At 42.3% G+C, this 27,943-nt stretch overlaps 1 protein-coding gene across 1 annotated transcript in view; it reads right to left on the reverse strand.

The window, feature by feature from the left end:
• The window catches only part of KIF14 (kinesin family member 14), a 101,773-nt gene that overhangs the window by 26,097 nt on the left and 47,733 nt on the right, over window positions 1-27,943 (reverse strand). The window contains 11 exon segments of the mRNA XM_068240083.1: window positions 2,676-2,776; window positions 4,467-4,605; window positions 10,941-11,034; window positions 19,571-19,697; window positions 20,397-20,549; window positions 20,662-20,706; window positions 20,708-20,810; window positions 20,933-21,093; window positions 22,281-22,383; window positions 23,466-23,650; window positions 24,498-24,561. Of these exon segments, the coding sequence (XP_068096184.1) occupies window positions 2,676-2,776; window positions 4,467-4,605; window positions 10,941-11,034; window positions 19,571-19,697; window positions 20,397-20,549; window positions 20,662-20,706; window positions 20,708-20,810; window positions 20,933-21,093; window positions 22,281-22,383; window positions 23,466-23,650; window positions 24,498-24,561 (1,275 nt within the window).

Here is a 27,943-nt window from a genome sequence, read left to right on the forward strand (position 1 = left end):
TGTGTGTAACACTTCCAATGCTGGTCTAGTAAAGAAAAAAATGCTGGTTGCATATAATATGCTGTAAATAAGGTTTTAGATCACAGTTGAAATGCAGGGTTATATTCAGCTTTAATGGACTTGCATGACTGTGGTAATAGGAGCCATCTGCACACACTTTGAGTGACGTTGGTCTGTGAGTTTGTGCAACACTATCCATACTATGGTGTCCTACCTTTATGCATATATGCTTCATCTCTGTGCCTGATTGCCAGTGACCTTGAACTTGGCTACAACTGACTGCTTTACATGGCTTGATTATCTGATTATCAGCAAACTCTGCCATAACCAATCACGGTGCACGGCCCTTTGCATACTTGTGGAAATGTGTTGCTTTTTTATACTGAAACTAGAGCTGGAACTGCTTGTGGCTAACATGTTAAAGGCAAAATAGGGAGCATATGAGTATATTCCTTGTTCCATAACTACCGACATCTGCGACTGAGATCATCGGTGGAGTTTTTCACGTATTGCAGTGTTAGGCACAGTTCTTATGGTCAAACAGTTTGGAATATATGACCCTGGTTACAAGACCCCTTTTCAACTATTTTTATGACTGCTCGCAAGAGCAATCCTAGTATTTACAGGTCATGGACGATTTAATCATTGAGACATAGGGGACTGCAGCCCCTTTTGTCTGTTCTCTGGAGTCAGTGGGAATATTTGCCAAAACATTATGCATGAGATTATGATGCATTTTCTAATGTTTTTTAGAGTCTTAGTATGAATTTTGGATTTATTAAAGATTTTTCTATTTTTTCACATGCACCTAAGAGTCAATTCTTCTTTTGTATTATTTCATAAATGTGATTAAGCTCCTGAAAGGAGAATTGTACCGGCCCACAAAAATACAGTGCAGTTATGTACAAATGGAGGTTGTAAATAGCCATGTCTTCTTCTGTCTGCCCAAAGAAGTTAGGAGGCAGATGGGGGTGGGGGTGGGGGGGGGTTAGGGATTGTGGACTCACAGCCTAAAATGCCATTTTCCCCAGACACTGCAATCAGAATCACCCCCTCTAAGTACAGACTATCTATATTAGAACCCTATATTAAGAATACATTATTTGTCATATGGTGTCCTGTAAAGTGGCCCATTTATGCGATATGATCTATTCTACGTAGCCCAAAAGTGTAGTGTTTCCCATGCAGCTGATGGCTGCATTGTTTGCTATGCTAAAAAATGATACGGACAAGTATCTACTGTTTTCCATGGTCTGCTTCAAGTACAAACAAAATCTGTACTATTATCTACTGTGTAATGTACTACCTAGGTTCTCAACGTGCGGTAAGCGTTCCCCAGGGGGTTCTTCTGATGGTTCCAGGGGGTACTCGGACTTGATATACTTAACCAAGAATTAAGGGGCCCATACACTTACCGATTTTCCCGCCGATATACAGCCGATTTGATCACTGTGATCGTATCGGCTGTGAAATCATTGCGCAAATGCTGACCAAATGATCGATCTCCGTCCTGAATCGATCGTTCCCGTCGATCTGTCGGTGCGGAAGATTTTGCTCGATCGCCGGCGGGTCGAGAGTGCATTGATAGCTGCGTTCAAATGCCCGACTACTGACGCTAGCGGCAATACATTACCTGATTCGGCCGGCGAAAGTCCCAGCTGTTACCGCTGCTTCTTTTCCGTGCTGGGCTCAGAGTCCGGCAGGCTTCACTTCTTCCTGTCCCGGCAGGAAGTTTAAACAGTAGAGCACCCTCTACTGTTTAAACTTCCTCAGACAGGAAGTACAGTGAAGCTGGAGCCCAGAGCGGAGAAGAAGACAGCGGAGACCGGGGGACTCGCGCCGGCCAGATCAGGTAATGTATGCGGGGGCCCGGGAAGGGGGGGGGGGGCGGCGGCAGCTTCACAGATGGTGAATCGATTTCATGCTGAAATCGATTCACAACCAGTTTGCAGTAAAGGCAGCCATACGATCCCTCTCTGATCAGATTCGATCAGAGAGGAATCTATTTGTTGGTCGATCTGATGGCAAATCGACCAGTGTATGGCCACCATAACAAATTTAGAGTTTTAGAGAATGATAAATCCTATATAAACAACACCAAATTAGTGTTTTAGATAATTAAAAGCAATAGTACATGCTTGGAAATGTTTAGAACCAATTCTCATATACTACGATTTAATATATATTTGTCAAGGGGTACTTGTGACAATGTTTACTATGCTAGGGGGTACGTGGTGAGTACAGGGTTTTAAAAGGGGTACAAACCAATAAGATGTTAAGAAACACTGTACTATATACAGTGTGACTAGACTGGTATAGAAGATGGACACATTTTTAAGTAAAGAACTGTAAACAGTGGTATCCTACTGGATAAATTACAAGTGTCCCTGCATCCCATGTCCATGTGTCAGTGCTTTTGCACATGTCCTGCACTGACACAGCCATTGGGACAGGACGCAGAGGCCAGGAGGCAGGCCTTCTGTGCGGCAGTCGGGTGCGCGCGCCGGTTGGGTGTGTGCGCGCGTGGCGGTGACAGACCTACAGCCCGTTTTCAAATGGGCTTAGGTCACTAGTTAATACATTAATGCCTGCTTTGTGTGGATCCACAAATCTTAACATTCTCATTCTCTCCATCATTTAAACAGTGTTGCACAAAAGTTATTTGAACACTTTACCTGCGCCTTGAGAAGTTAGACAGTGATGATTTTGACAGGTCTTGTTCCCATTCATCCGATGGGTCATAAAATACATCTTCATCCTTTGTACAGCTATTGTTCTGCGGGTAGAAGACAGAACATAACATTCTGTGGTCAGCGCGATTAAATAAAACAGGTTTATATTTATAGTTTTGGGAGGCACGGTGGCATAGCAATTTAACTATAATTAACTTCAAGGAAATGTAACAATTATGTATATATTAAGCATACACAAAAATGTCCCCAATAGAGGATATTTTTTCAGTAAACAGAAAACCTTATTTGCCTGTGAACTTTTAGGCAGCATTGCTTTTTCTTTTGATACTTCAAAGTACATTTGGTTTGTTCATTTCACACTGGCTAGCGCAATACCTTTGGTTATATTTGTTGTTTTGCTTAATAAAATATAAATACAAATACAATAAATAATAAAGGATTTTGCAGCACATTCGTCTTTTCCCCGGGATTATCATTAGTATTATTATATATTTATATGGTTCTGACATCTTCCTAAACATGTCACAGGTTACCGGTATATATAGTCTTGTTACTAATTATCCCTCAGAGAATCTCACAAACTAATCCCCAAGATAGTCATAGTCTAATGTTCCAACCATAGCCTATGATCAATTTTGGGGGTACCAATTAACTCGCCAGTATGTTTTTGGGGTGTGGGAGAATAGAGTGCCCGGAGGAAATGCACACAAACCTTGGAAGAACATACAAATTGCATTCAGATGGTTTCCTATGGAGGAAACCACGACATGGCGAATTGGCCAAGTACAAAACATACTGCAGTCTGTTTTTGAAACCCAGAGACTCAATTTCTGGTTGTTTTTATTACTGTCAGGGAGCATGTGCATGCAGTGCAGAGTTAATGGTTGTTTACGTAAAAGGTTACCATAGTGGCTTTTGCACTCACCTTCTCAGGACTGAATCGTGGCCAGAACACAAAGAAGGGTAGCCATGTTCATCCTGCTGGGGCATAAATAAAGGAAAAATACGGTAGGTGTTGAGAGGCGTATACCAAAGCAGGATGAACATGGCTACCCTTCTTTGTGTTCTGGCCACGATTCAGTCCTGAGAAGGTGAGTGCAAAAGCCACTATGGTAACCTTTAGCTACACTGACACTTACCGAACACCAATATTTTACTATTAAAGAGAACTTGAACTGAAAATAAAAAGTCAAAATAAACATACACAGGTCATACTTACCTCCTGTGTAGTCTACTTATCAATCTCTTTCTCCTCTCCTGTGCCCCATTTGTCCACTGTGATCAATGGAATTCTCTGTCCTCCATTTTGAAAATGGCCATTACCCCATAACAGCTTCCTGGTCAGCATTGTTAAACTGTAATATCACCCACTTGAGCCATAGGGAAACATGGACGTTACCTTGCACATTCAGTTGTAACTGACAGTAGCTGATATATAACTGACAGCAACTGGTATTTCAGTTCTCACAAAATGTTGTCAGAACTGGACAGGATCACTGTAAAAAAAAAAAAATGGCGAGCTTCTGAGAGCACCTGGCGGCGATGTAAGTGTGTAATATTAATTTGCAGCTACATCATGTGTTTATTTTATTTTACTCAGTTCAGGTTCCCTTTAACTTCAACTCAAAACAAAATAGAGTCCAACTTCTTGTTTTTTTAACATGTGCTCTTCTTCAAATCATAATATTGCACTGCAATCAATTGTGTTAGTTGTAAAATGATCAGAATAGTATACAGAGGTACTAAAAGGAATCACCCATATGTCCACCTCACCTCATCCAGCTCTTTCATGGCAGCCAGCTTATATTCAAACTTCTCCAGATCCCAGAATGTTATTATTCCCAACTTAAGGTTTCTGACCTGGATTTGTACTGAATTTCCAGGTTGGTTTTCCTTATCAGTCACTTCATGTCTGGAAAAAATATTTTGTAATACAAAAAAAAAAAAAAAAAAAACTACATAAAGCCTTTAATGGCAATTGGAACATATTGCTCAATGTGACAAAGTCTAAGAGCTGCAGTGAGAAGTTACCCATGTAAATGAGCTGTAGTTACCCACACACATGGTTACACAGCCTGAAAAAAAACAACAACAACTTTTCATAAGCCTTAAGGTGCATACACACATCAGACTATAGTCTTTGGAAACTGAAAGATCACAGACCAATCTTACCACCCTTCATGTAGTATGAGAGCCATACTCTACACAGTCTTTTCTATGGAGCGGAACTCCACATCAGAAAAAAATCTTTGCAAGATGCTGCACACACAGATGCTGTACAGACACAAAAGATCAGTATCTGCAAAAGATCTGTTCCTACCAAAAATCCATCCCTGCAAATTGCAATGATAGTCTATGAGATCTGCAGATCATCGTACACACATGATTTAACGGACATTCATCTGCAGATCAGATCCACCAGGATAGATTTTCAGATCTGTGGATGATTGCTTGATCTGCAGATGAATGTCAGTTAAATCATGTGTGTATGATGATCTGCAGATCTCATAGACTATCATTGCAATTTGCAGGGATGGATTTTTGGCAAGATCTTTTGTGTCTGTACAGCATCTGTGTGTGCAGCATCTTGCAAAGATTTTTTTCTGATGTGGAGTTCAGCTCCATAGAAAAGACTGTGTAGAGTATGGCTCTCATACTACATGAAGGGTGGTAAGATTGGTCTGTGATCTTTCAGTTTCCAAAGACTATAGTCTGATGTGTGTATGCACCCTTAACCCTGCCTTTTCTGCAGCTAGTCAAACCCTGACTGCTTCCTGAAGAATAAAGCCAGGTTTCTCCCAATTAGAGTGCCCTTAGAGTCGGTGGCTGACAGGAGAGCTTTGTAGGGTATTTCATCATGTATGCACGTACCACTAACTGCCTGTAAGTCACTTTCTGCTGTCAGTTTTCATACTGTGCTCAAGACTACTCAAGACTACTGTGCTCAAGACTAGTATTTTTCTATTTCAAACAGTTTTATTGAAGTTTTCAAAGGAATATTACAGTGTACAATACAGGGCAAAATGCTCAATGAGACAAAACATCATGGCTGACATTTAGTTGACATTTGCACATGTTAAGCAAGACCGCTATAGAGTCATGATGAGGAGTCCTTCAAAAAAAAAAAAAAAAAAAAAGGGGGGGCTGTGAGGCCCCGGGTTCTATGAAGGTGTAGGAGTCCAGTGCTCCAGTGCGAACACCAGGCCCCAAACTGAGGACTCTGCCCGAAAGCCTCTGGCCCCATCCAGATGGGACGGGTAGGCATAAATACCTTCAACAAGGAGAGAGGGTGGAAAGGAGGAGGGGATGAACAGAGAGGACAGAAGGAGGAAAAAGGAAAGGGAAGGGAGGTCTGGTCCCTGCCACGGTCTATGACTCCTAATTCTGGATCTCACCATGAATAATTGAGTGGCTTCAGCTGGCTAACTATTGCCCGTGATTGCTAGAAATACCTTCCAGGGCTCCCAAATTTTGTCGACCTTAGGGCGCTTATCCAAAAGGATTCCTGCCATCTGCTCCTGTACCATATATCCCGAGACCCTATGCTTGACTTCCTCAAACGGTACTAGTTGTTTCTTCCAGGCTCTCGCTATCGTTTGTTTGGCGGCTACAAAAATAAATTGAAGGAGGGATTCCTGATCGTTAGTGAGGGAGCCGGATTTGAAGTGTAGTAAAGCGGACCAAGGGTCTTTGCGCAGTTGCGTGTGAAAGACGGCCTGTATCAGCCGGTAGAGTTTGGACCAGAAGCGAGATAGCATGGAACATGACCAGAAGGTGTGCAGTAGGTCCCCTCTGGATTGACACCCCCGGAAACATTTGTCATCCCCTCCAAAATGCATGAGCCTGGAAGGAACCAGGTACCATCTCATCATCACTTTCAGGGAGGCTTCTACAAGGCCTAGGTTGATGGAAAGATGGAAAAGGCTGTGCCAGGCTTGGGACCACTCTTCTGTAGTCCGGGTACCTTTCAAGTCGACCTCCCATCTTTTCACATACTCGTGTGAGAAGGAGGAGATAGGGGTGGTTAAGGATGAGTACAACTTGCTTATAAGCCCATTGCTCCTAATGTCCAACAGGCATGCGTTTTCAAATAACGACAGGGACAAACTGGGGTTTGAGTTGGGCCTCAGCAAAGAGTTAACCCAATGTCGCAACTGCAAGTATCTAAAATACTCTAAGCCTGGGATTTGGTACTTATCCCTCAAAAGGTCCCAACTGACCACCTTTGAGTCGCTGATTAAATGGTGCACGATTAATAAATTATTTGAGACCCACCACCTGAAAGCTGCTGGGTCTTCATATGCTGGGGGAAAGAGAGGGTTGTCAGCGATCGGCAAAAGTGGCAGGTGCGGGGATAGCAATCTTCGAGAATATTTGAGAGAGTCCCAGACCCTTAGGCAGTGCTTCATTATGTTGCTTAATAGGGGTGGCCGTAGCTTAGGTGGAAGCCAGATAGGGCATTGTACTGATAAAGGAGCTGCGGGAGCAATATCAAATAGTACCCATTGTGGCATGTCTGACCCTCTATATAGGCCAACCATCGGCGCGATCTGGGCTGCCTGGTAGTATGCCCCTAGGTTGGGAAATCCCAGACCTCCAGCAGGTTTGGGTATATATATGGAGGCTCTAGCGACTCTAGGTCTGGAGTTACCCCAGATAAATTTATTTATTTTGCTCTGGAACAGCCTCAGGTAGTGCGGGGGGATACGGACAGGCAGCAGTCGGAAATGATAAAGTATTTTAGGCAGCAGGACCATTTTAATAGAGTGTACCCGCCCCAGCCAGGATAGTTGCATGGCTGACCAGCTTGAGGTATATTGTGTAATGAGCCCAGACAGCGCGTGGTAATTGGCCTGGAAGAGGGAGTCATAATTGGCTGTAAGATTGATGCCTAGGTAGGAGATTTGTTTTACTGCTATTTGAAAAGGGACTGATGCAATCAGTTCCTGCCAATCGGTTTGTTCAAGCGTGATATTCATTAGCTGCGACTTTTTGGGGTTAATCTTCAGGCCAGAGACCAGTGCAAACTCTTTCATGATCTCCATTAAGGCGGGGATTGAGGACTTGGGGTTGGACAGGAATAGTAATAAGTCATCAGCGAAAAGATTCAATTTATGTTGTGTGCCTGCTATTTGGAAACCAAGAACCTCTGTCGATTTTCTGATTGTTTGGGCTAACGGCTCCATTGCTATGATAAATAAGATTGGGGAGAGAGGGCACCCTTGGCGGGTCCCTCTCTCAATTGCAAAACTAGGGGAAAGATATCCCGCGTAATGAACTTTGGCTGACGGTGAGGAGTAAAGGGCCTGGATCCAGGCTATGAAAGATGGCCCGAATCCCCAGTGCTGCAAGATGGAGTAAAGGTAATCCCACGACAGTGTGTCAAACGCCTTGTATATGTCTAGGCTCAGGCAGACTCCGGGGATCTTCCTATAGTGGAGGCTATCAATCACCTGGATGGCCCTGTACACTGCATCTGAGGCCTGGCGCCCTGGGACAAAGCCCACCTGATCTTTGTGAATTAGTAAGGGAAGAAATCTATTGATTCGTGTAGCCAATATTTTACTCAAGAGTTTTATATCCACATTAAGGAGTGAGATGGGGCGAAAACTACTGACTTCTAATGGTTCTATATCTGATTTGGGGAGCATGGCGATATTAGCTTGGAGAGATTCTTGGTTCGGGAGTTTGTTTTTATTATATTCATTGTATACTCTGGATAAGATAGGAGCTAGTATTTGCGCAAATGTTTTGTAGAAAAATGGGGAATAACCATCGGGCCCCGGTGTTTTTGCATTTTTGAGTGACTTGATAGCCATTAAGACCTCTTCCGAGGTTATGTCTGCGTTAAGATCGTCCACATCGGCTGTGTTAAGGGGGGGAAGCTGAAGTGAGTTCAGGTAGGCTTCCAACCTGGTGTTATTAATCCGACCCTCCCTTCCGTATAGCTCTTGAAGAAAGTCTTGGAAATACTGGACAATCTTGCACGGGTTAGCAGTGGGAGGGGAACGGGGGCCCTTTACCCGTAGGGTGGGGGGGCTATATTTTCTATTTTTTAGTTTACGGGCTAAAAGAGTGTGTGGCTTGTTAGCCCAGCGATAGTAAACATTCTTACGCCACCTGAGCTGTTTTTCTACTTCTTCACTCAGTAGTGAGTCTAATTGCAAGCGCAGTCTATCCCTAGCCAGTCTGGAGGCTACTGATGGAGAGGATTTCCAAACTATATCTGCCTCCTCATACTGCTTTAAGACTAGTATTTTTAAATCTTGGATGCATACCATTTTCTTGTATGCCAACCCAAAACTGAAAATTTGTCCTCAGTATTTAAAGCTCTAGTTTACCCTCACACAATTTTTATTGTCATTGCCAACACAGTTTTTTTATATTTGATGCAACGATTCCCTTTAGAAAAGTCAGCAATGTCCCCTGGGATCCATTTACATATGCTTGCAAGGAGAGTGGGTGATCTATGAAAGCAGCTGTCGCTGCCATAGTCAATGAGATGCTTAATTTGCATGCAAAATGGAAAAATTAGCATCTTATTGACTATATTTAATTAGCACACAACCACCCCCACCCATCTCCTTTACATGTTGCAGCACAGAGAAGACACAGAGGCATGTCATTGAGCAGGCAATCTGCCCCCCCCCCCCCCCCCCCGAATCAGCTTTGTGGGCACACCTTAAAACACTTATTCTAAAGGTGCCCATACACAATACAATAACATTATCCAATTTTATGGAAAAAAAGGACAAAATTCATTGTAAACAAAAATTGAATTTTTTTTTTTTAGTTCGTTGGAAAAATCTGATCAAATTTTGGTAGATTTTTCTGACCAATTTTTGGGGTTAATTCAAGAATATGACCAGCTTGAGGCACCAAAAACAATGAAACAAGTAAAAAAATGTTTAAAACCAAAGGCAAGCATTGGCTTACCTTCGAGGAACAAAAACATTTTGATAGTTTATTGTAACAAGGAAAGACTGTGAAAATGTTATTGAACAGTTGTCGTTCCTAGGAGGCAAGCCAACAACGGCCTTCTCTTTTAAATGTTTCTCAATTGTTTTAGAGTTTTTGGGCACCTCTGGCTGGTAATATTCTTGTGTTACCACCTTGGATGGGTGGGCCGGTGGATGGGCGTGGTGTTAGAAGTTTTATTTTTAGCTTTAAAAATTATATTTTTGGATTAGTGACCACACTACCATCTAAAGGCCGAGAGGAGACGGTACGTTGCCACAGGCGATTGTACTGGTTGCTTGTCAAGTGATCAAAAAAAAAAAGTATGAGTGCACTTACTAAATCTTTGTTGTGTACCTATACTACACTAACATTGGGCTCTCGTTATCCGTGTGTATCTTTTTTTTATCTTCACATGAAAGAATATTTTTGATAAATTGAATGGTGCAAGATAGATTTTCAATTTCTTTAATAGACAATACATTTTTTCAGAGTTTTCAATTTATTTATTTTTTTTTCCCATAATTGGGGAAAATGTTTACACGTATGTGTGACACATTGGCCAGATTTCTCAAATGTAGCAAACAATTTGAAAAATTGATTGGAATTCTTGATTTGAAAGAAAATGTGTCGCCATCTTAACCTCTTGCCGACCTCGTCATCCAGATGGGCGTGGCGGCGGCGGCAGCCCCAGGACCGCCTAACGCCGATTGGCGTAAAGTCCTGGGGCTCTGTTTTGCAGGAGATTGCGCGCAGGCTGAGCGCGCATCTCCTGCTTGGGGGGGGGGGGGGGGGCGGAGCTCCGCTCTGCCTTCAGTCTCCGAGCGGCAATCTGTTATTTACATGTACAGCGCTGCGATCGGTGTGACACGGTGTCCCCCTGGGGGACAAGAGAGCGATCGTCTCTCATAGGCAGAAGCCTATGACAGCCTATCGCCATAATTGGCTGGCTGTGGGGAGGGAGGGGGGGAGGGTGGGGAGATAGTTAAAGAAACAGTTTTTTTAATAAAAACAACAACAATATTTATAAAAAAAAAATAAATAAACATGGGGGAGCGATCAGACCCCACCAACAGAGAGCTCTGTTGGTGGGGAGAAAAGGGGGGGGGGAAAATCACTTGTGTGCTGTGTTGTGCGGCCCTGCAGCTTAGCCTTAAAGCTGCAGTGGCCTATTTTATTAAAAATGGCCTGGTCACTAGGGGGGTTTAGCCCTGCGGTCCTCAAGAGGTTAAAGGAGATATTGTGATCAAGAGATTGAGCCAAATTCTGAAGCTTACCAATAATACCTACCTGCTAAACACAGTATGTTTCCTAAGTCTGGCACTGATTGTGTTTGCCTCCTGAATCATGACTGAAAGCTTTAAAGAATTCCAAGTGGGCGGAACTATATAAGAGAAAGAGAAAAATATTACTATTATACAAGTGATGAAATTAAACATATATCCTTCATTTAAAATTATATTAACCTTCCTGGCCGTATGATTATTTCCGGATTTTAGGGTCCTTTAAAACATTTCAGACCCTAAAATAAGGAAAAAATCATGCTGCCAGAGTCTCTGCAGCAACCCCTGCTCTCACTCCCCTCCCTGGGCTCCAGCACTGCAATTTTACCTCTGTCCTTAGGGTGACGCTGTAACTCTAATGAAATCTATAACAGCGATCTCACCACAGTGATTCAGAGCCTCGGAGGACAGGAAGGAGAATGGCTACCGATGTCTGGATCCCCCGGGAGGTGAGTAAAAGCGCTCCCTGCGTGCTATACTCTGCATTGAGCTCCCGGTGGCTAGCCCAAGCTACACTCGGGATCTGTCATGCTTACTATCTTTATCCTGTTTGTTAAACTCATGAAATGCATACTACAGAAAATTATATATAAATTAATCCTATAGTGCGTTAAATAACTTGTGCTAGAGAACAGTTGGCGCGCACATGCCCACAATCCCCCGCATGCACCCCACACTTGACAATGCATGGCACAAAGACGTAGACACCTGCAGTTTTATTAGGCAGGATTATAAAATGAATTACCGTATTTAATCGGACCATAAGATGCACCTTTTCCCCCAAAAGTGGGGAAAAGGTGAGTGCATATTATGGTCCGAATACAGGGGTCCCTAACTTACAAAAACCCACCTATATGAATGCCACGAATGGGGACTCCCTGTTCTGTGCTCTCCAGCCCCCTTCGGCTTGCAGAAGTGTACTGTGCAGTGAAAGCAGCATCTCATCTGCTTCACCTTCTGCAGTCATTCACTGTGTTCCAGTCTCGGGGCAGCTTACAGACTGTACCGCTCACCAGTTCCTTAGCCTGCTCAGCGGTTTCACTCCCAATCTACCAGCACGAGATACCCCTGTACTGTAGAAGCATCTAGCTGGTTCTCAGTGCCTGCTGTGCACGCTGTTTCAGCATCCCAACCAGCAGCTGCTTGGCACCAGTCTAATGGACTTCCACCGGGCATAATGCCTGCGCTATCCTCCACCTACTGCTGGGCCACATGCGGGTCACAGCTACTGCACGCGGTGAGTAGATTTTCACAGCACATCTGGGAGAACACCACTCTATTTAGTCACACAGACCTCATTGTGCCTGCCATTAATGTGCATGCCTACACACATGAGCCTTGCCCAATACAAATACCAAAGCACCATCAATCCCCACTCTGAGAACAGGGGGGCACTAATGCTAGGTTCACACCATACAATCTTCTGTTAGATTTTTTCCAACATGTTGGAAAAAATATATCTGGTAGTAAAATCTAACAGAAAATCGTATGGTGTGTACCTAGCATAAGAGGTACAAGGGGGCCCCACAAGAGGTACAAGGGGGTCAAATGGGGCACACAAGACATATGAGGGGGAAATGAAAGGGACATAAGGTGCAACGGGGACATAATTGGGGGGGGGAGCACCACAAGACACCCCAACTACTAGACGCACCAGGTTTAGTATTTTTTTTTCTCCCCAGTTTTTGTCATCTAAACCCAGGTGTGTCTTATGGTACATAGAATCTTTTGGTTTGAAAAATATGGTATATTATATTTTCTACACATCAGCAGTTATTATAATTACATTGCTTGTGTCATTTGCCACATATAAGAAACGCTTTAATTTACAGTATAACTTACATTCTTAAAAAGAATATACAGGGGTTGGACAAAACAATGGAAACACCTAACATTTTGGCATCATAATCTTTGAACATGTTTTAAGCAATCAAAACTTGCCATAGGTTAATTTTTTTTGTTTATTATTTTTGTTATTTGATATGTTTAATTAAAAGAATTGTGTTTTTTTTACAGATATTTATACAAAAGTTGGTTATAATTTATAAAAATGGCGGATCTCTCAGACTTTCAAAGAGGCCAAATTGTTGGTACTCGTAGCAGGCGCTACTGTAACAGAAACTGTCCGAATGTTTGGCATTTCAAGAGGTACTGTCTCAAAAGTAATGACTGCCTTTGAAAGAGAAGGAAAAACGTCCTCAGCAAAGCATAGTTGTGACCGAAAGTCGAAGTTGTCCGAGAGAGACCGCCGGACTCTAAATCGAATTGTTAGAAAAGCTCGCAAGACCACGGCTCCTAAAAATAACTGCAGAGCTGAAGGAACACCTACAGAACCCAGTTTCCACAAAAAAACTGTTCGTCGGGACCTGCACAAATCTGGATTCCATGGAAGAACAACAATTAGAAAACCTATGCTCTCAAAGACAAATGTTTCAAAGCGTTTAGAGTAGTGTAGAAACCACCAGAATTGGTCCCTCAAGCAGTGGAAAAATGTGATTTTCTCTGACGAATCATAGTTTACCTTATTTCCGACCTCCGGATGAGTGTACATTTGGAGACAGCCGAAAGAAGCATTTCATCCAGACTGCCTTCTCCCAACTGTAAAACATGGCGGGGGTTCTGTGATCATCTGTCACAGGGCCCCTAGTGGCTGGACCGCACAATGCCTTCCAATCGGTTTCAGCACACAGACCATGCAAGCTGTGGTCGCAATCGGTGCACAGAAACCGCTGGAATTTTGGCAGCAGACCGACTAGAAGGGAGCCTGTGAGTTATGGTAATTACAAATTACACACTATTTCAGGGTATAACTGCCACCACCTGTTATCATGGGACAGAGGCACTCACTGACTGGCTGAGTCTAGATCTGCAAATAAAAACGGGTAAACACACTCTATTCGGTCTAGCTAGCAACAATAGTAGCGACTCTTCAGAAGTCAGGGTTCAGTTTGTGTGGCTGAATAGCAGGGTAGCTGAATAAACAAATGACATTAGCGTTGTTTATTAAAACGCAATATAAATAATTAATATATACAGAAAATCATTAAAATCAACAATTATAGAAACATTAATAGCCAGTATGAAAATAAGAGGAAGGAGAAAATACTTAGGTTCGTGGAAATATGTCCTTTCTGGGAAAGAAATCCTAAGTCCTTAGTTGCAGAGTGGAGGACTCAGTGTCAAAGTCCAAACAAGCCATATGCCAGCATGTCCTCAAGCTGGCAGGGATGTAATCAGGATGATGTTCAAAGTGGAGGACATTGATTTTGGGTCCTCTGCCATTCTTATACCCCTGATCCAGTAGGAGGGAGTGAGGGCGGGAACCGCACACCCCCTTAGAACATGAGATGAGTCCTCCCCCTTCCCCTGGGGACCAAAAATCATATCTAACCCTATATGGGCTCTATCTCACAGAACCGTACAGGTCAGGGCAGATTTACTAACATTTTCAGGTCCATCCCGATTTACCCAGCACCCTGATACCAAACATTAGGGGTAGGACCCCTGTGGTATCATCAGGGCACTTTCGAACTGCCTAACTGGCAGCCCTTTCCTCAGAATGTTCTGAAACTTTCTCAGTACAAGCGCCAGGCAAAGCCCGGCATGCTCTGAGTTTGGAGGGCCTGCCAGCCTGGCAACACAGGAAATATGACACATATATGGACACAGTTTATGGAATATTATATACAGTGATGTGAAAAACTATTTGCCCCTCTTCCTGATTTCTTATTCTTTTGCATGTTTGTCACACTTAAATGTTTCTGCTCATCAAAAACCGTTAACTATTAGTCAAAGATAACATAATTGAACACAAAATGCAGTTTTAAATGAGGTTTTTTATTGTTTAGTGAGAAAAAAAAAAACTCAAAACCTACATGGCCCTGTGTGAAAAAGAAATTGCCCCCTGAACCTAATAACTGGTTGGGCCACCCTTAGCAGCAATAACTGCAATCAAGCGTTTGCGATAACTTGCAACAAGTCTTTTACAGCGCTCTGGAGGCATTTTGGCCCACTCATCATTGCATAATTGTCGTAATTCAGGTTTTTGATGAGCAGAAACATTTAAGTGTGACAAACATGCAAAAGAATAAGAAATCAGGAAGGGGGGCAAATAGTTTTTCACATCACTGTACATCTAGGAGTTACAGCAGGTCAGTTCTAGGTGAAGGCTCTTTGAAGCTAGGACAGCAGGCTATGTGTCTGCTTCCCTGCTGTGATTGGGGCGGGGGAGTCTCACTCTCCCTCCTCTAAATTGGTTCTGTCAGGCTACTTATCTGACTTCATCTGATGGATGGGCCCTTAGCACAGCTGGGTGCCTGGGGCACTCTGCTGAAGGCTTCCTGCCATTTGGTGAAAGGAAAAAAAAACCTGTCTTTTAAAAGAAGGAATGTCATTCTGTTCGCTGCAATGACTGCACAAATCTAACCAGGAAGTGATCTGGAAATTGACTGCGCGAATGCGAATCTTCCCGATTCGCCTGCGTTTCTCGCGGCTGTTACGTGACAATCTGGGATGCTATTTCTTGGAAATCCGCCAGGCCAATGATTTTCCTTTATGGAAGAATTACCATCCGGGACTATTTAGGAATTTTGGGCGACCAAGTTCATCCTATGGTTCAAGAACTGTTTCCGGAGGGAATGCAATCTTTCAAGATGATAATGTCCCGATCTATACAGCTAGAATTGTTAAAGAATGGCACAAGGAACATTCTAATGAAGTTGAGCATCTGGCCACCACAATCCCCAGACCACAACATTATTGAGCATTTATGGAAGTTATTAGAGATTCAAGTAAGAAGTCGATACCAGCCACCAGGGCTGTGGAGTCGGAGTCGTGGAGTCGGACAATTTTGGGTGCCTGGAGTCGGAGTCGAGAAAAAAATGCACCGACTCCGACTCCTAATGAATTTGTAACTGTAATTAAAATAGAAAATATGATAAAATGTTCTATTTCTCAGATAATAGTCATTAAAAATAATGTATATATACAGTAATAGCTGTGCTTAGTCCACAAAAATGAAATAAACCAATCAAAATTAGTTACTTGTGCTGCTTCAATAAAGCAGTCCCCGTATTTTTAAGGTCAGATATACATATCTGATTGTGACTGTATATATGATGTGTACACAGGAATCTCTTATATATACACTAAATAACATCTATGCTGTAAGAATAAAGCCTGATGTGTAGCTGTGTCACTAATAGAGATGGTCAACGAGATGGAAATAATTCTGCATTGATGCTGATTTATGCAAATGTATGCACTCCCTTTCCTGATGAAATCAAATAATTTGATATGTTGTTAAAATTTGGTTTGGTGACTACAAATTAAAGGGTAACTGAGACGGATGAAAAGTAAAGTTTTATACATACCTGGGGCTTCCTCCAGCCCCCTTCAGGCTAATCAGTCCCTCGCTGTCCTCCACCACCCGGATCTTCTGCTATGAGTCCTGGTAATTCAGTCAGTCAGCACTGTCCGGCCGCATGCCGCTCCCACAGCCAGGAACATTCTGCACCTGCGCAATAGTGCTGCACAGGTGTAGCATGCTCCTGGCGGCGGAGTGTGTGCATGCGCACTACGCCCGACTGGCTCAAGTACCTGGACTCATAGCAGAAGATCCAGGTGGTGGAGGAGGACAACGAGGGACTGATTATCCTGAAGGCGGCTGGAGGAAGCCCCAGGTATGTATAAAACTTTTAATTTCATCTGTCTAAGGTTTACTTTGTTACACAGTAGTACTATACTCTACATATGCACTCCCCACAGAGCTGCAGGGAATCCACTGAGAATGCTGTGCACATTGAACACAGAGGTGTTGTATGTTTACAATCTCCTCCTTCCCCTGCAGAGTACCTGCACATCATTCTTACATGTACCCACACTTACATTGCCTAGAGCCTGATAGATGTTCTTTGTTCCGGTTTGTACCTTTTACAAGTACTCTTACCAAGGACTAGTTTTAGTCTAAAGGGAATAAATATAGTAGTCTACATATCCTTCTCACTTCAGTTGTCTTGTAAAATTCCTAAGCGTTGGCAGTTAAGAGACGAATTTCATGTTACATACTTTTAATCAACAAAATTGTAATATGCAAATTAGAGGAGTCGTGGAGTCGGTGGAATCCTAAACTGAGGAGTCGGAGTCGGTGGATTTTTGGACCGACTCCACAGCCCTGCCAGCCACCATCATCTCTAAAAGAACTGGAGGGTGTTTTAACTGAAGAATGTGCTAAAATTCCTTTGGAAACAATTCACAATTTGTATGAATCAATACCTCTGAGAATTGAGGCTGTAATTGCCGCAAAAGGACCTACACCATATTAAAATATATTTTGTCGATTTTCAAGGTGTTTCCATTATTTTAGCGCGTGTGTGTGTGTGTGTGTGTGTGTGTGTGTGTGTGTGTGTGTGTGTGTGTGTGTGTGTGTGTGTGTGTATATATATATATATAAACACACACACACACACACACACACACACACAGGGTGGACCATTTATATGGATACACCTTAGTAAAATGGGAATGGTTGGTGATAACTTCCTGTTTGTGGCACATTAGTATATGTAAGGGGGAAAACTTTTCAAGATGGGTGGTGACCATGGTGGCCATTTTGAAGTCGGCCATTTTGAATCCAACGTTTGTTTTTTCAATAGGAAGAGGGTCGTGTGACACATCAAACTTAATGGGAATTTCACAAGAAAAACAATGGTGTGCTTGGTTTTAACGTAACTTTATTCTTTCGTTATTTTACAAGTTTCTCTTTGTTTACAGCCATTGACATGTCACCGAGATTAACATGTGAGGAGCGGATAGAAATTGTGTTGATGCATGATGAACGCAGTAACCGGATCATTGCAGAAGATTTAAATGCAAGACACCCTACGAGACCACCCATCTCCCATGCTACAGTTAGCAAACTGCTTGCTAAGTTTCGTGAAACTGGATCAGTGTTGGAATTGCCAAAATGTGGATGCATGAAATCTGTCACTAATGAACAAACATCAGTGGCTGTACTAGCTTCATTCAGCAAGAGCTCACAGTGTAGCACTCGCCGCATGTCACTGGAGAGTGGCATTAGTCGAGCATCCCTTTGGCGGATAATAGCTACTCACAAATGGCACCCTTACAAACTCCAGCTACTGCAGCATCACAACGAGGATGACCCAGATCGGCGCACTGAATTTGCAGAATGGGCAAAATACAAATTGGAACAGGACCCTCAGTTTACGCAGAAGATTTTGTTCAGTGATGAGGCAAGCATTTATGTGAATGGCGAAGTTAAACAAAACCACCGCTATTGGTCTGACACACACTCACATTGGATAGCTCCCTCCAAGACTTTTGGAACAAAAAAATTAATTGTATGGTGTGTTATCTGGGATACAAAGCTAGTGGGGCCATTCTTCATCAATGGAAACCCCAAGGCCACTGGATATGCAAAATTGCTACAGATGTGTTTCCCTCTTTATGCACTGAAGCTGGCACATTCCCTGAGTTTTTCCAGCAAGATGGTGCACCACCACATTATGGGTGACAGGTCCGAGCATTCCTAGATGAACAGTTTCCTGGAAAGTGGATTGGTCGTCGTGGGCCAGTTGAATGGCCCCCAAGGTCTCCCGATCTGACCCACTTAGAATTTTATCTTTGGGTTTATCTGAAGGCAATTGTCTATACTGTGAAGATACGAGATGTGCAGCACCTGAAACTATGGATACTGGAAGCCTGTGCTAGCATTTCTCTTGCGGTGTTGCTATCAGTGTGTGAAAAGTGGGAGAAGAGGGTTGCATTGACAATACAACACAATGGGCAGCACAATGAACACATTTTATAAGTGGTCAGAAACTCATGAAAGAATAAAGTTACACTAAAACCAAGCAAACCATTGTTTTTCTTATGAAATTCCCAATAAGTTTCAGGTGTCACATGACCCTCTTCCTACTGAAAAAACAAAAGTTGGATTAAAAATGGCCGACTTCAAAATGGCCGCCATGGTCACCACCCATCTTGAAAAGTTTTCCCCATCACATATACTAATTTTCCCCCTCACATATACTAATGTGCCACAAACAGGAAGTGAATATCACCAACCATTCCCATTTTATTAAGGTGTATCCATATAAATGGCCCACCCTGTATATATAACATGTTACAGTATACTACAAGTTTTTATTACATAGTGAATCATCTGCACTCCAGTCTGGGATTCTCAGTTTCTCAGCATGTGACAGGTAGCTCCCCCCCCCCCTCTCGCAAACTGCATCGGACAAGCTGAAACTGAGAGCAGAGAGTGAAAAGTAAACAAAGCACACAGACCCTGCAGGGGGCGTGCATAACTTGTATTCATTACAACAGAGGCAGCCCATTCCTCCCTGGGTCAACAAAAATTGACAAAGAAAAGAAGATTAGATATATTACAGAGACAGTGCAACTTGAAAAGGCTGCAGTAATTCAGACCACAATAGAACCAGAACAGGTAAAGGAACTTATAGGATAGAAGAAATAAGGCTTACAATTTTGTTAGAGTCTCTTTAAATCCCACATGTCTAAGTGGTGACCTATGTACAAGCCATTTCTCCCCCTTAGAATCACAGGTAAGTTGCATGTGTATGCTGTATAATATTTATACTTTTCCTGTACCTGACATACTCCTCTCCCGGTTATTCTTTTCTTTTTGAAGCTGCTGCACTTCTCTAGCAATTTTCTGCTTTTCATCCTCCAGAGCTTGCAAAATCTTGGCATGGCGGACTGTGTGATCCTCTAAGGCCTTTTCAAGTATACAACAGGAAAAAATAAACGTAAAGTAAAAACCCAACAGCTACATTTCACAATAACATTTAACAGGTTTGAAAAGTTTATGGCAGTACAATCAGAAAAAGGCTGAACAAGTATGGCTTGTTTAGGAGGGATGCCAGGAGAAAACCTCTCATCTCTAAAAGAACATGGCAGCATGACTCAGGTTTGCAAAAGCTGCATCTGAACAAAATCCAAGATACCTGGAACAATGTCCTAAGAATAGACCAGGCCAAAGTAGAAATGTCTGGCCATAATGCAAAGTTTTGCACCCCATACCAACGATAAGCTATTAAATAGATAATGACGAGGAATCTGTATTACACCTGAAGTTAGATGTTAATTTTAGAACCTTCAAAGGACCAGATGAAGTTTTATTATATCTTCAGATACGCAAAACCTTAGGGGAAAAAGGGTGTACTTTTTTCAAATGAATATAAATCTAATTATACAACCACATCTTCTTTGCCGATACAGATTCTGCACAAATGTTTACATTTCCCAGGCTTGCAGTGCATGGAACGTTCACAGATAGTAACTGAAAGAGGTCTCTTGCATTGGCTCATCTACAACTGACACTTTGCTGCAATATGTTCCTCTTTCCGGTAGTATGGACTACTTGCCATCCCGGATATAATGAGACTTTTTACTGGCCCAATGACCCATTACCCACCTGCTTGGTGGCAAATGTCTCCATTTCTAATCTCCTCTTGTTTAGCTGAATCTCATGCTGAAGTTGTATCTTGACCTCTTCCAGCTCCTGGATTTTGCTTGCAGCTTTTTTACTGGTCACCTCTTGCTGCTGCTTCTTCATGGTCTCGGTTTTCTGTAAATGCCAGTTCAAACATTATTCTGAACATCCATTTATACAGTATATAACATTGAAAAATGAAGTCACAGTAACAAAGATGTAGATCTACAGTAGATACAAAACCCACCAGCTCCGCTTCCAGCTCTCTGATCTTCTCTTCATAAGCGGACCTTTTGGGAGCTAAGCTCCTGCTGTGCCATTTCTTTAGCAATCTGAATTCCTTGCATCATCTCCTCTTTGGCTCTTAAACGTGCTTCTTCAATCTCCTCCTCCAACCTAAAATGCAAAGAATACAGAGACCTTCAAGAAGAGTCAAAAAAAAAAAGAAAGTAAAGGTACTAGAAGGAAAATTGGAAAAGTTTACACACTAGCAACGACTATTGGAAAGCTTTACACACTTTGCTGTTTGTGCTGTTAGAAGTTCATTCTTTGCAAATTCAAAGTCTTTGTGTCCTTCGGAAGGTAAAGTGGAAACTCTGGACGGCCCTTTCAGCTGCTGCACCTCTACAGGATGATTAAATCTGAAGTAATGGTCTCCACCCAGGATTACACGATCACCCTAAAGATTACAAAAAAATTAACCTTTAGCTAGTCTAAACAGGAGAATATCATGTTGAATACTTCTCTACATGACTGTCTCTTCTGCTTTTAAAGTAAGCAATATGAACCAGAATGCATAAATTGTATAACTTGTGAAAAGAAACATTGGTTGTGTATAGACATTGTGAGAACATAAAAGTCCATATACTGGGTCACCTGGTTCCACTGATGGCCACTTTTTCTGATAATGATGGCCAAAAAGTAGTGACAACTGCCATATTTATAAAGTGGCAACCAGTGATCACCAAATACCTTTCACCACTTGAAGATGGCAAATGGGTGGAAAATACTGTTTTTTTTTCAAATACCTATTCACTACATTTGCCATGGATTGCAGCTAAAAAGTTCATGACCGCAAGTGAAGTCAGTGCCAGCTTCTTTTCTCTTTGTGATCAGCCATTTTCTACTTCCTTTAAGTGAATCGAACTTCGGATCACCACTTCAAGGTAATTACGATATGTGATCAAAAACACTGATCATCACTGTAAAAAAAACAAAACAGCAGACTGCCCCTATATAAATATGACATTAAAGATTTGATCAGCTAAATGGTTGTGATCCATAATAAAACTGCAGTTTACATGGAAACAGGCCTTGAAGTGTTGCTGAAATAATTTCTTCAAAAAGTAGCAGTAAAACACTAAATCAATGGAACAATCCTATAGTGGATCAATGTAAACAAAACTGATGATAAACCTGTGGGAGGTGGCAAGGCCGGACCACACTAGTGGTCGAGAAAAAAAAAAGAGAAAAGTCAAGTTTTCATTTATAATTGTAATCACAGATTAGTTAGAAAACGTAGGTTCTGCTATAAAGCAGCTACACAGTTGGAAATATTGAAAACCAGAGATGATGGATGATGATGCCGCCCCCCCCCCCCCCCCCCCCAAACACACACAGATTAGCAATCAGAGTACACTTTTTTAAATTCTATACATCTATATTTCCATGTGCTGTGGTAGTCACATGTACGCCACTAGGTTCTGTACGTTCTATATTCCTGTAATTACCTGCTGTGCTGCCTTGTGGAATGGTACTGTCATGGCATAAAACTTCAAATAGCTGACATGTGAATGTTCAAGGCCTTCAGAGGTCCACATACTAAAAGATACTAGTACTTACATCAAGACTAAAGTCTGAACTTACATGATGCAGAACGGTGGCTGATGAAATCTGGTCTCCATTAACATAGGTCTTTGCATCTCCTGTAGGGATTATGGTTACTACATTTCCAATGTTTGTGATGACACTGAAAAAAAAAAAGGAAGCATAAGAATATCCCACAGGATTTACACGATTTCATGAGAAATCTAGCTTGGAACAGGGATTACCGTATATACTCGCAAGCAAGCCAAATTTTTACCCAAAAAGGGGTCAAAAATAGGGGGGGGGGGGGGTTCGGCTTGCTTGCGAGTCACCTGTGGTCCGCGCACCCCGCCCCGCGGACGCCGCTATCACCTGAGCTGGCGCCGCATCTTCTATTATTCCCCTCTCCGCTCGTATAGTAATTCACTCACAGCAGCGCGCCCCACGGCTGCTGTGATGACGAGGCAGGAAGCCATAGAGAGAGAGCGGCTTCCTGTAGCTATGGAAGCGCTCTCTCTCTCTATGGCTTTCTGCCTCGTCATCACAGCAGCCCCGTGGGGCGTGCTGCTGTGAGTGAATTACTTACGAGCGGAGAGGGGAATAATAGAAGATGCGGCACCAGCTCAGGTAATAGCGGCGATCGCGGGCGGGGGAAAGGAGGGGCACTACCTATACTGAGCACTGTACTAGCTATACTGGGGCACTATACTGGGAACTACCTACCTATACTGGGCGCTATACTGGGCACTATACTAGCTATACTGGGGCACTATACTGGGCACTACCTACCTATACTGGACACTATACTAGCTATACTGGGCACTACCTACCTATACTGGACACTATACTAGCTATACTGGGCACTATACTAGCTATACAGGGCACTACCTACCTATACTGGGCACTATACTAGCTATACAGGGCACCATACTGGTGGCTGGATAGTGTAATGGTTAAGGGCTCTGTCTCTGACACAGAATACTGGGCACTATACTAGCTATACTGGGCACTATACTAGGCACTATACTAGCTATAGTGGGGGGAAAATCACACGGCCAGCATTTCCTACCCCGGGTTATATGAGGGTCAATCATTTTTTCCTGTTTTTTCAGGTAAAAGTTGGGGGGGGGGGCTCGGCTTATATGTGGGTCGGCTTGCTTGAGAGTATATACGGGTAGATTGATTTAGAGCTAAACCATCATCTCCTTCCAAGTAACCTACTATTGCTTATCTCCATGTGCTTACCAGTGATCATCAGCAATCAGAGCTCCAGACAGCTGGATGTCTTGGGAAGAGCCTGGCCGGTACTTCCCCACTGTGGTCTTCCCTTCCTTTATCATGTAAAGCAACATCTCTGACAGCTGAGGATCTTCATTCAGATTCACCAGGTTAGGCAAACGATTATCCATCTTAAAAGTAATCCCAGCTTTCTGTTTAGAAAAAACACAAAAATAATATTAATGAAAGTGTAAGCATAGATTCTGTTTCCATAGGTATAGAAAAGAAGAAGAACTGCCTATTTAGATCAAACAAATTGGCGTGAAAAACTTTAGGCTATACTTCCACTGTTCTTTGTTGTTGTTTATACCTCCACTAGTAGCATGTGTATCGAATGGGAATTTTTGGAAGCAATATTTGCAGGCAAATTTGAATGTGTATTCACACATTTTTTAAAGCAATTTTTACAATGTAGGAAGTCCTACAGTTATTATTGATCACGTATGCTAAGACGTGCGCGATTTTCCTGCATACAACATCCCAATGGCATATGGAAGAAGGGATAACCGAGGCACAAGGTGAGCACAATTGAAATAGTATTTTTGAGCAGATGCACAAAGCCTTCGGTCCTCAGAAGTCTTTGTTTTAGATTTATGACACCGATTTCAATACCAAGGCAGAGGTGTGAGGGAATAGTTGAAGCCCAGTGGTGGCAGCCAGTGATCAAATACAGCCTTGTTTTTGGTGTAGTGTACTAAAATATGCAGTAAGAAACGAATCCAATTTTTGCTTTAAGTCGGCATAGTTATTTCCTACAATGGACATACACCTTCATAGCCATACACACAAAAATTAGCAGGAAATGCATTTGACAGGCCCAGTTCCGAGAAGCATGCATTTTGCATTAAAGTTGCTTACAAGTTGGAATTATTGGCATCTCACTAAGTGTCTCAATTGCTTGCTCTGAACCGACCACAACTCAAGGACCATAGTTCAACCATGCTTTATGAGGTCAAAAAGAAAATGCACTGACCTACCTCTAATACAGCCAAAGCTCACCTGTAACTCCTTTGTTTCTTCTCGCTTCCTCTGTTCTGCTTGTTCAAGCCTCTCCTTCCAGATCCTACAGATGTAGAAAAAGCAGACATGGCATAAACTTGCAGAAGGTTAAAAAGATTTAAAGATGAAGGACAAAGTGACTTATTGATATATGGAGAACAAAACAAGGTGTAGTAGTAGTAGTAGTAGTAGTAGTAGTAGTAGTAGTAGTAGTAGTAGTAGTAGTAGTAGTAGTAGTAGTAGCAGTAGCAGCAGTGCCACAGACTAGAATTTGCGCTGTTTATTTGCATGGAAAAAAAAAACAAAACATACATACAGTATATCCAGGCAGCTGTAGGGATAACAGTGGTGCCTGGATGAGTGAATCTGTGAATGCATTTGTTTGAACATTTGCATGCAAGTGTGCGAAGGGTTACTGATTTTTGCCAGTTTATTTGCATGTGAACACACACTACATGTTTCGGGACAAGCTCTTCATCGGTAGGGATGTCGCGAAGCTCCGCGAAAGGTTCGGTTCGCGAAAAAGTTTGCGAACCGCAATAGACTTCAATAGGGAGGCGAACTTTGAAAAATAGAAAAGATTCTACCGGCTGGAAAAATGATAGAAAACATGTTTCAAGGGATCTAATACCTGGAGGCAGACATGATTGAGTGAAATATACATCAAAAGTCCCAGGCAAACATCTAGATTTCACATAAACCCCTATTTTATGGTCAATTTTCAATTGTAGGCCTACTCTGCTCCCCTCCCTCCTACCCTTCTACCTATTCCCTCCTCCCTCCTACCTGAGGGAGGAGGGTCTCATCTGCCAGGGAATTATAGTATTTCAAAAGCCAGCTTACATACCGTGGCTGGAAATTGAACCCAGGTCTCACTGTGTGGTGGGCAAGTACCTTAACCGCTGTACCACCAACACTACTAACTGAAGCTAGCCTAGCATGTACCATTTCTGCTCAATCCAAGAGAAAAATTAGACAAGACAAATAACATTTATATCACACTTTTCTCCTGGTGGACTCAAAGCACCAGAGCTGCAGCCACTAGGGCACACTCTATAGGCAGTAGCAGTGTTAGGAAGACTTGCCTAAGGTCTCCTACTGAATAGGTGCTGGCTTACTGAACAGACAGAGCAGAGATTCGAACCCTGGTCTCCTGTGTCAGAGGCAGAGCCCTTAACCATTACACCGTGTAGGAGGGAGTAATATACAAGAGCCTAATTAAACTCTCCCTAGCAGAGTGTGTGTAGCAGCTGTCCCTTAATTAGTGAAGGCAGACGAGTGAGTAAAACGGCACTAGGACCTTGCCTTTTATAAGGGGGGGGGGGGGTTCCAGGCGTGAGTGCAGTCTGCTTGGCAACAATATGCCTGCTGACTGTGATGTAGAGGGTCGAAGTTCTGCTCCATAGAGCATTATGGGGCGAATCGAACTTCCGCAAAAGTTCGCCTTTGCATGGCGAACCACCGAAGTTTGCCTGGAACCGTTCGCCGGCGAACCGTTCGCTACATCTCTATACATTGGGTGTTTTCTTGCGATCCACTTTTGAAATCCTGATTGTGTTTTTTATATTACCATATTTATAAAATCTAGAAAAAGGTTCTGTTCTCTTGAGATCAGGATTTCAATAGCCGTGAATTGCTGTATCATAGTTAGCCTAAATTGATGATCAAAAGTTCTGTTCACATGAATGGAGTAATCAATGACAACTTTGGAGCCTTACTTCTTGCTGTGTCAGTTATTTGAAAACAGTGGTAAAGAGAACCTGTAATATAATATATATAAAATAAGCACATGAGGTAACTTCAAATGAACAATACATAGTTACCTTGCCATCAGTTCCTCTCAGAAGCTCACCATTTTCTTCTGACAATAATCCCTTCCAGTTCTGACAATATTTTGTCAGATCTGAAATATATCAGTTGCTGTCAGTAAAATATCAGTTGCTGTCAGTTATAGCTGAGAGGAAAACTGATGTACCAGGTAATATCCATGTTTCCCTATGGCTCAAGTAGGAGATGTTACAGTTTAATTGTGTGCTGACCAGAAAGCTGTTATGGGTAATGGACATTTTCAAAATGGAGGACGGAAAATTCCCTTGATCACAGTGAACAAATAGGACGCGGGACAGGAGAAAGACACTGAGGAGTAGACTACATGGAAGGTAAGTATGACTTGTGTATGCTTATTTTGACTTAATTTTCAGTTCAGGTTTTCTTTAAAGAGACACTGAAGCGAAAAAAAAAATATGATACAATGAATTGGTTGTGCACTATGAATAATTACTAGAAGATTAGCAGCAAAGAAAATATTCTCATATTTTTATTTTCAGGTATATAGTGTTTTTTCTAACATTGCATCATTCTCTAATATGTGCAGATTACACAACACTCTGCATTCAAAATGATTCTTTCAGAGCAGTCTGTGAACTAATGACCTCTCCTCTGGCAGAGAAAAAGTAAATAGTTCAATAACAGTTGAGATAATAAAAGTCAGAAAACAGCCCTCTCCACGACTTTGAAAGTCGTAGAGCTTAATGGCTTTTTTGTATAGAGATAACAAATGGAGTTTCTTAACTCTTCCTGTACTGGAAACAATTAGACTGATGTATCTGATCTTAATGTTTTATTTCTTATCTGTACTACACATACAAATCATAATATCATAATTTTTTTTTCGCTTCAGTGTCTCTTTAAGCATTCCACTGATTTTCATGGCAGCTTGCTTTCTAAAATGGTTCTATATACAGGTCATGGGACATCCAAAGTGAAATAAGGTAATGTCTTTTATGGATGCCTTTTTCTGTTCTAGAAGACATTCCAGCTTTCCTGCAGTGACTTATCATTTGCCTAGATAAAGAGACATGGGGCCATATGCCATTCACTTTATCACAAAAGTTTTCTCCTAGGAGATTTTTTTTTTAATCTTCTGTTTGTCAATTTCAGATTGCTGAAAAGTTTGTTAAAAGTACTAAAATGTAGGTGATAAAGTACTGTCAAAATTATTATTAGTACTTTCTTGCTTGCTGGTGGCTTAAAAGCCATTTTATTGTTAAGGTGTGGAAATCTCACCTAGGAGAAATCAGTGGTCCTCAACCTAAGGCCCGCAGGCCAAATGTGACCCGCTAAAGTTTTTTTTGTTTTTTTTTAACCGGCCCCCCCCACACACAAAATGTATTACTTGTAGATACAGTCAGCTACATCTTTAAATATTGGTGGCCCGCATATAGAATAGCGATGCTGGCACCACCCATCCACATGGAAGCCAGAAAGCAGTAATTTGCTGGTTTCCACTCAAATTCCATATTAGATGACACTGCTGTCAATTGGACTGCAGGTTGTCACCTGGGTATGCTTCACTGTCTGTCCCGCAAAGACATCATTTTTACGCATACTCCGGCCCCCCAGCAGTATGAAGTATGTTGACCTGGCCTTCGACCCAAAACGTTTGG

Source organism: Hyperolius riggenbachi, chromosome 6 (assembly GCF_040937935.1).
Source record: "Hyperolius riggenbachi isolate aHypRig1 chromosome 6, aHypRig1.pri, whole genome shotgun sequence".
Taxonomy (NCBI): domain Eukaryota; kingdom Metazoa; phylum Chordata; class Amphibia; order Anura; family Hyperoliidae; genus Hyperolius; species Hyperolius riggenbachi.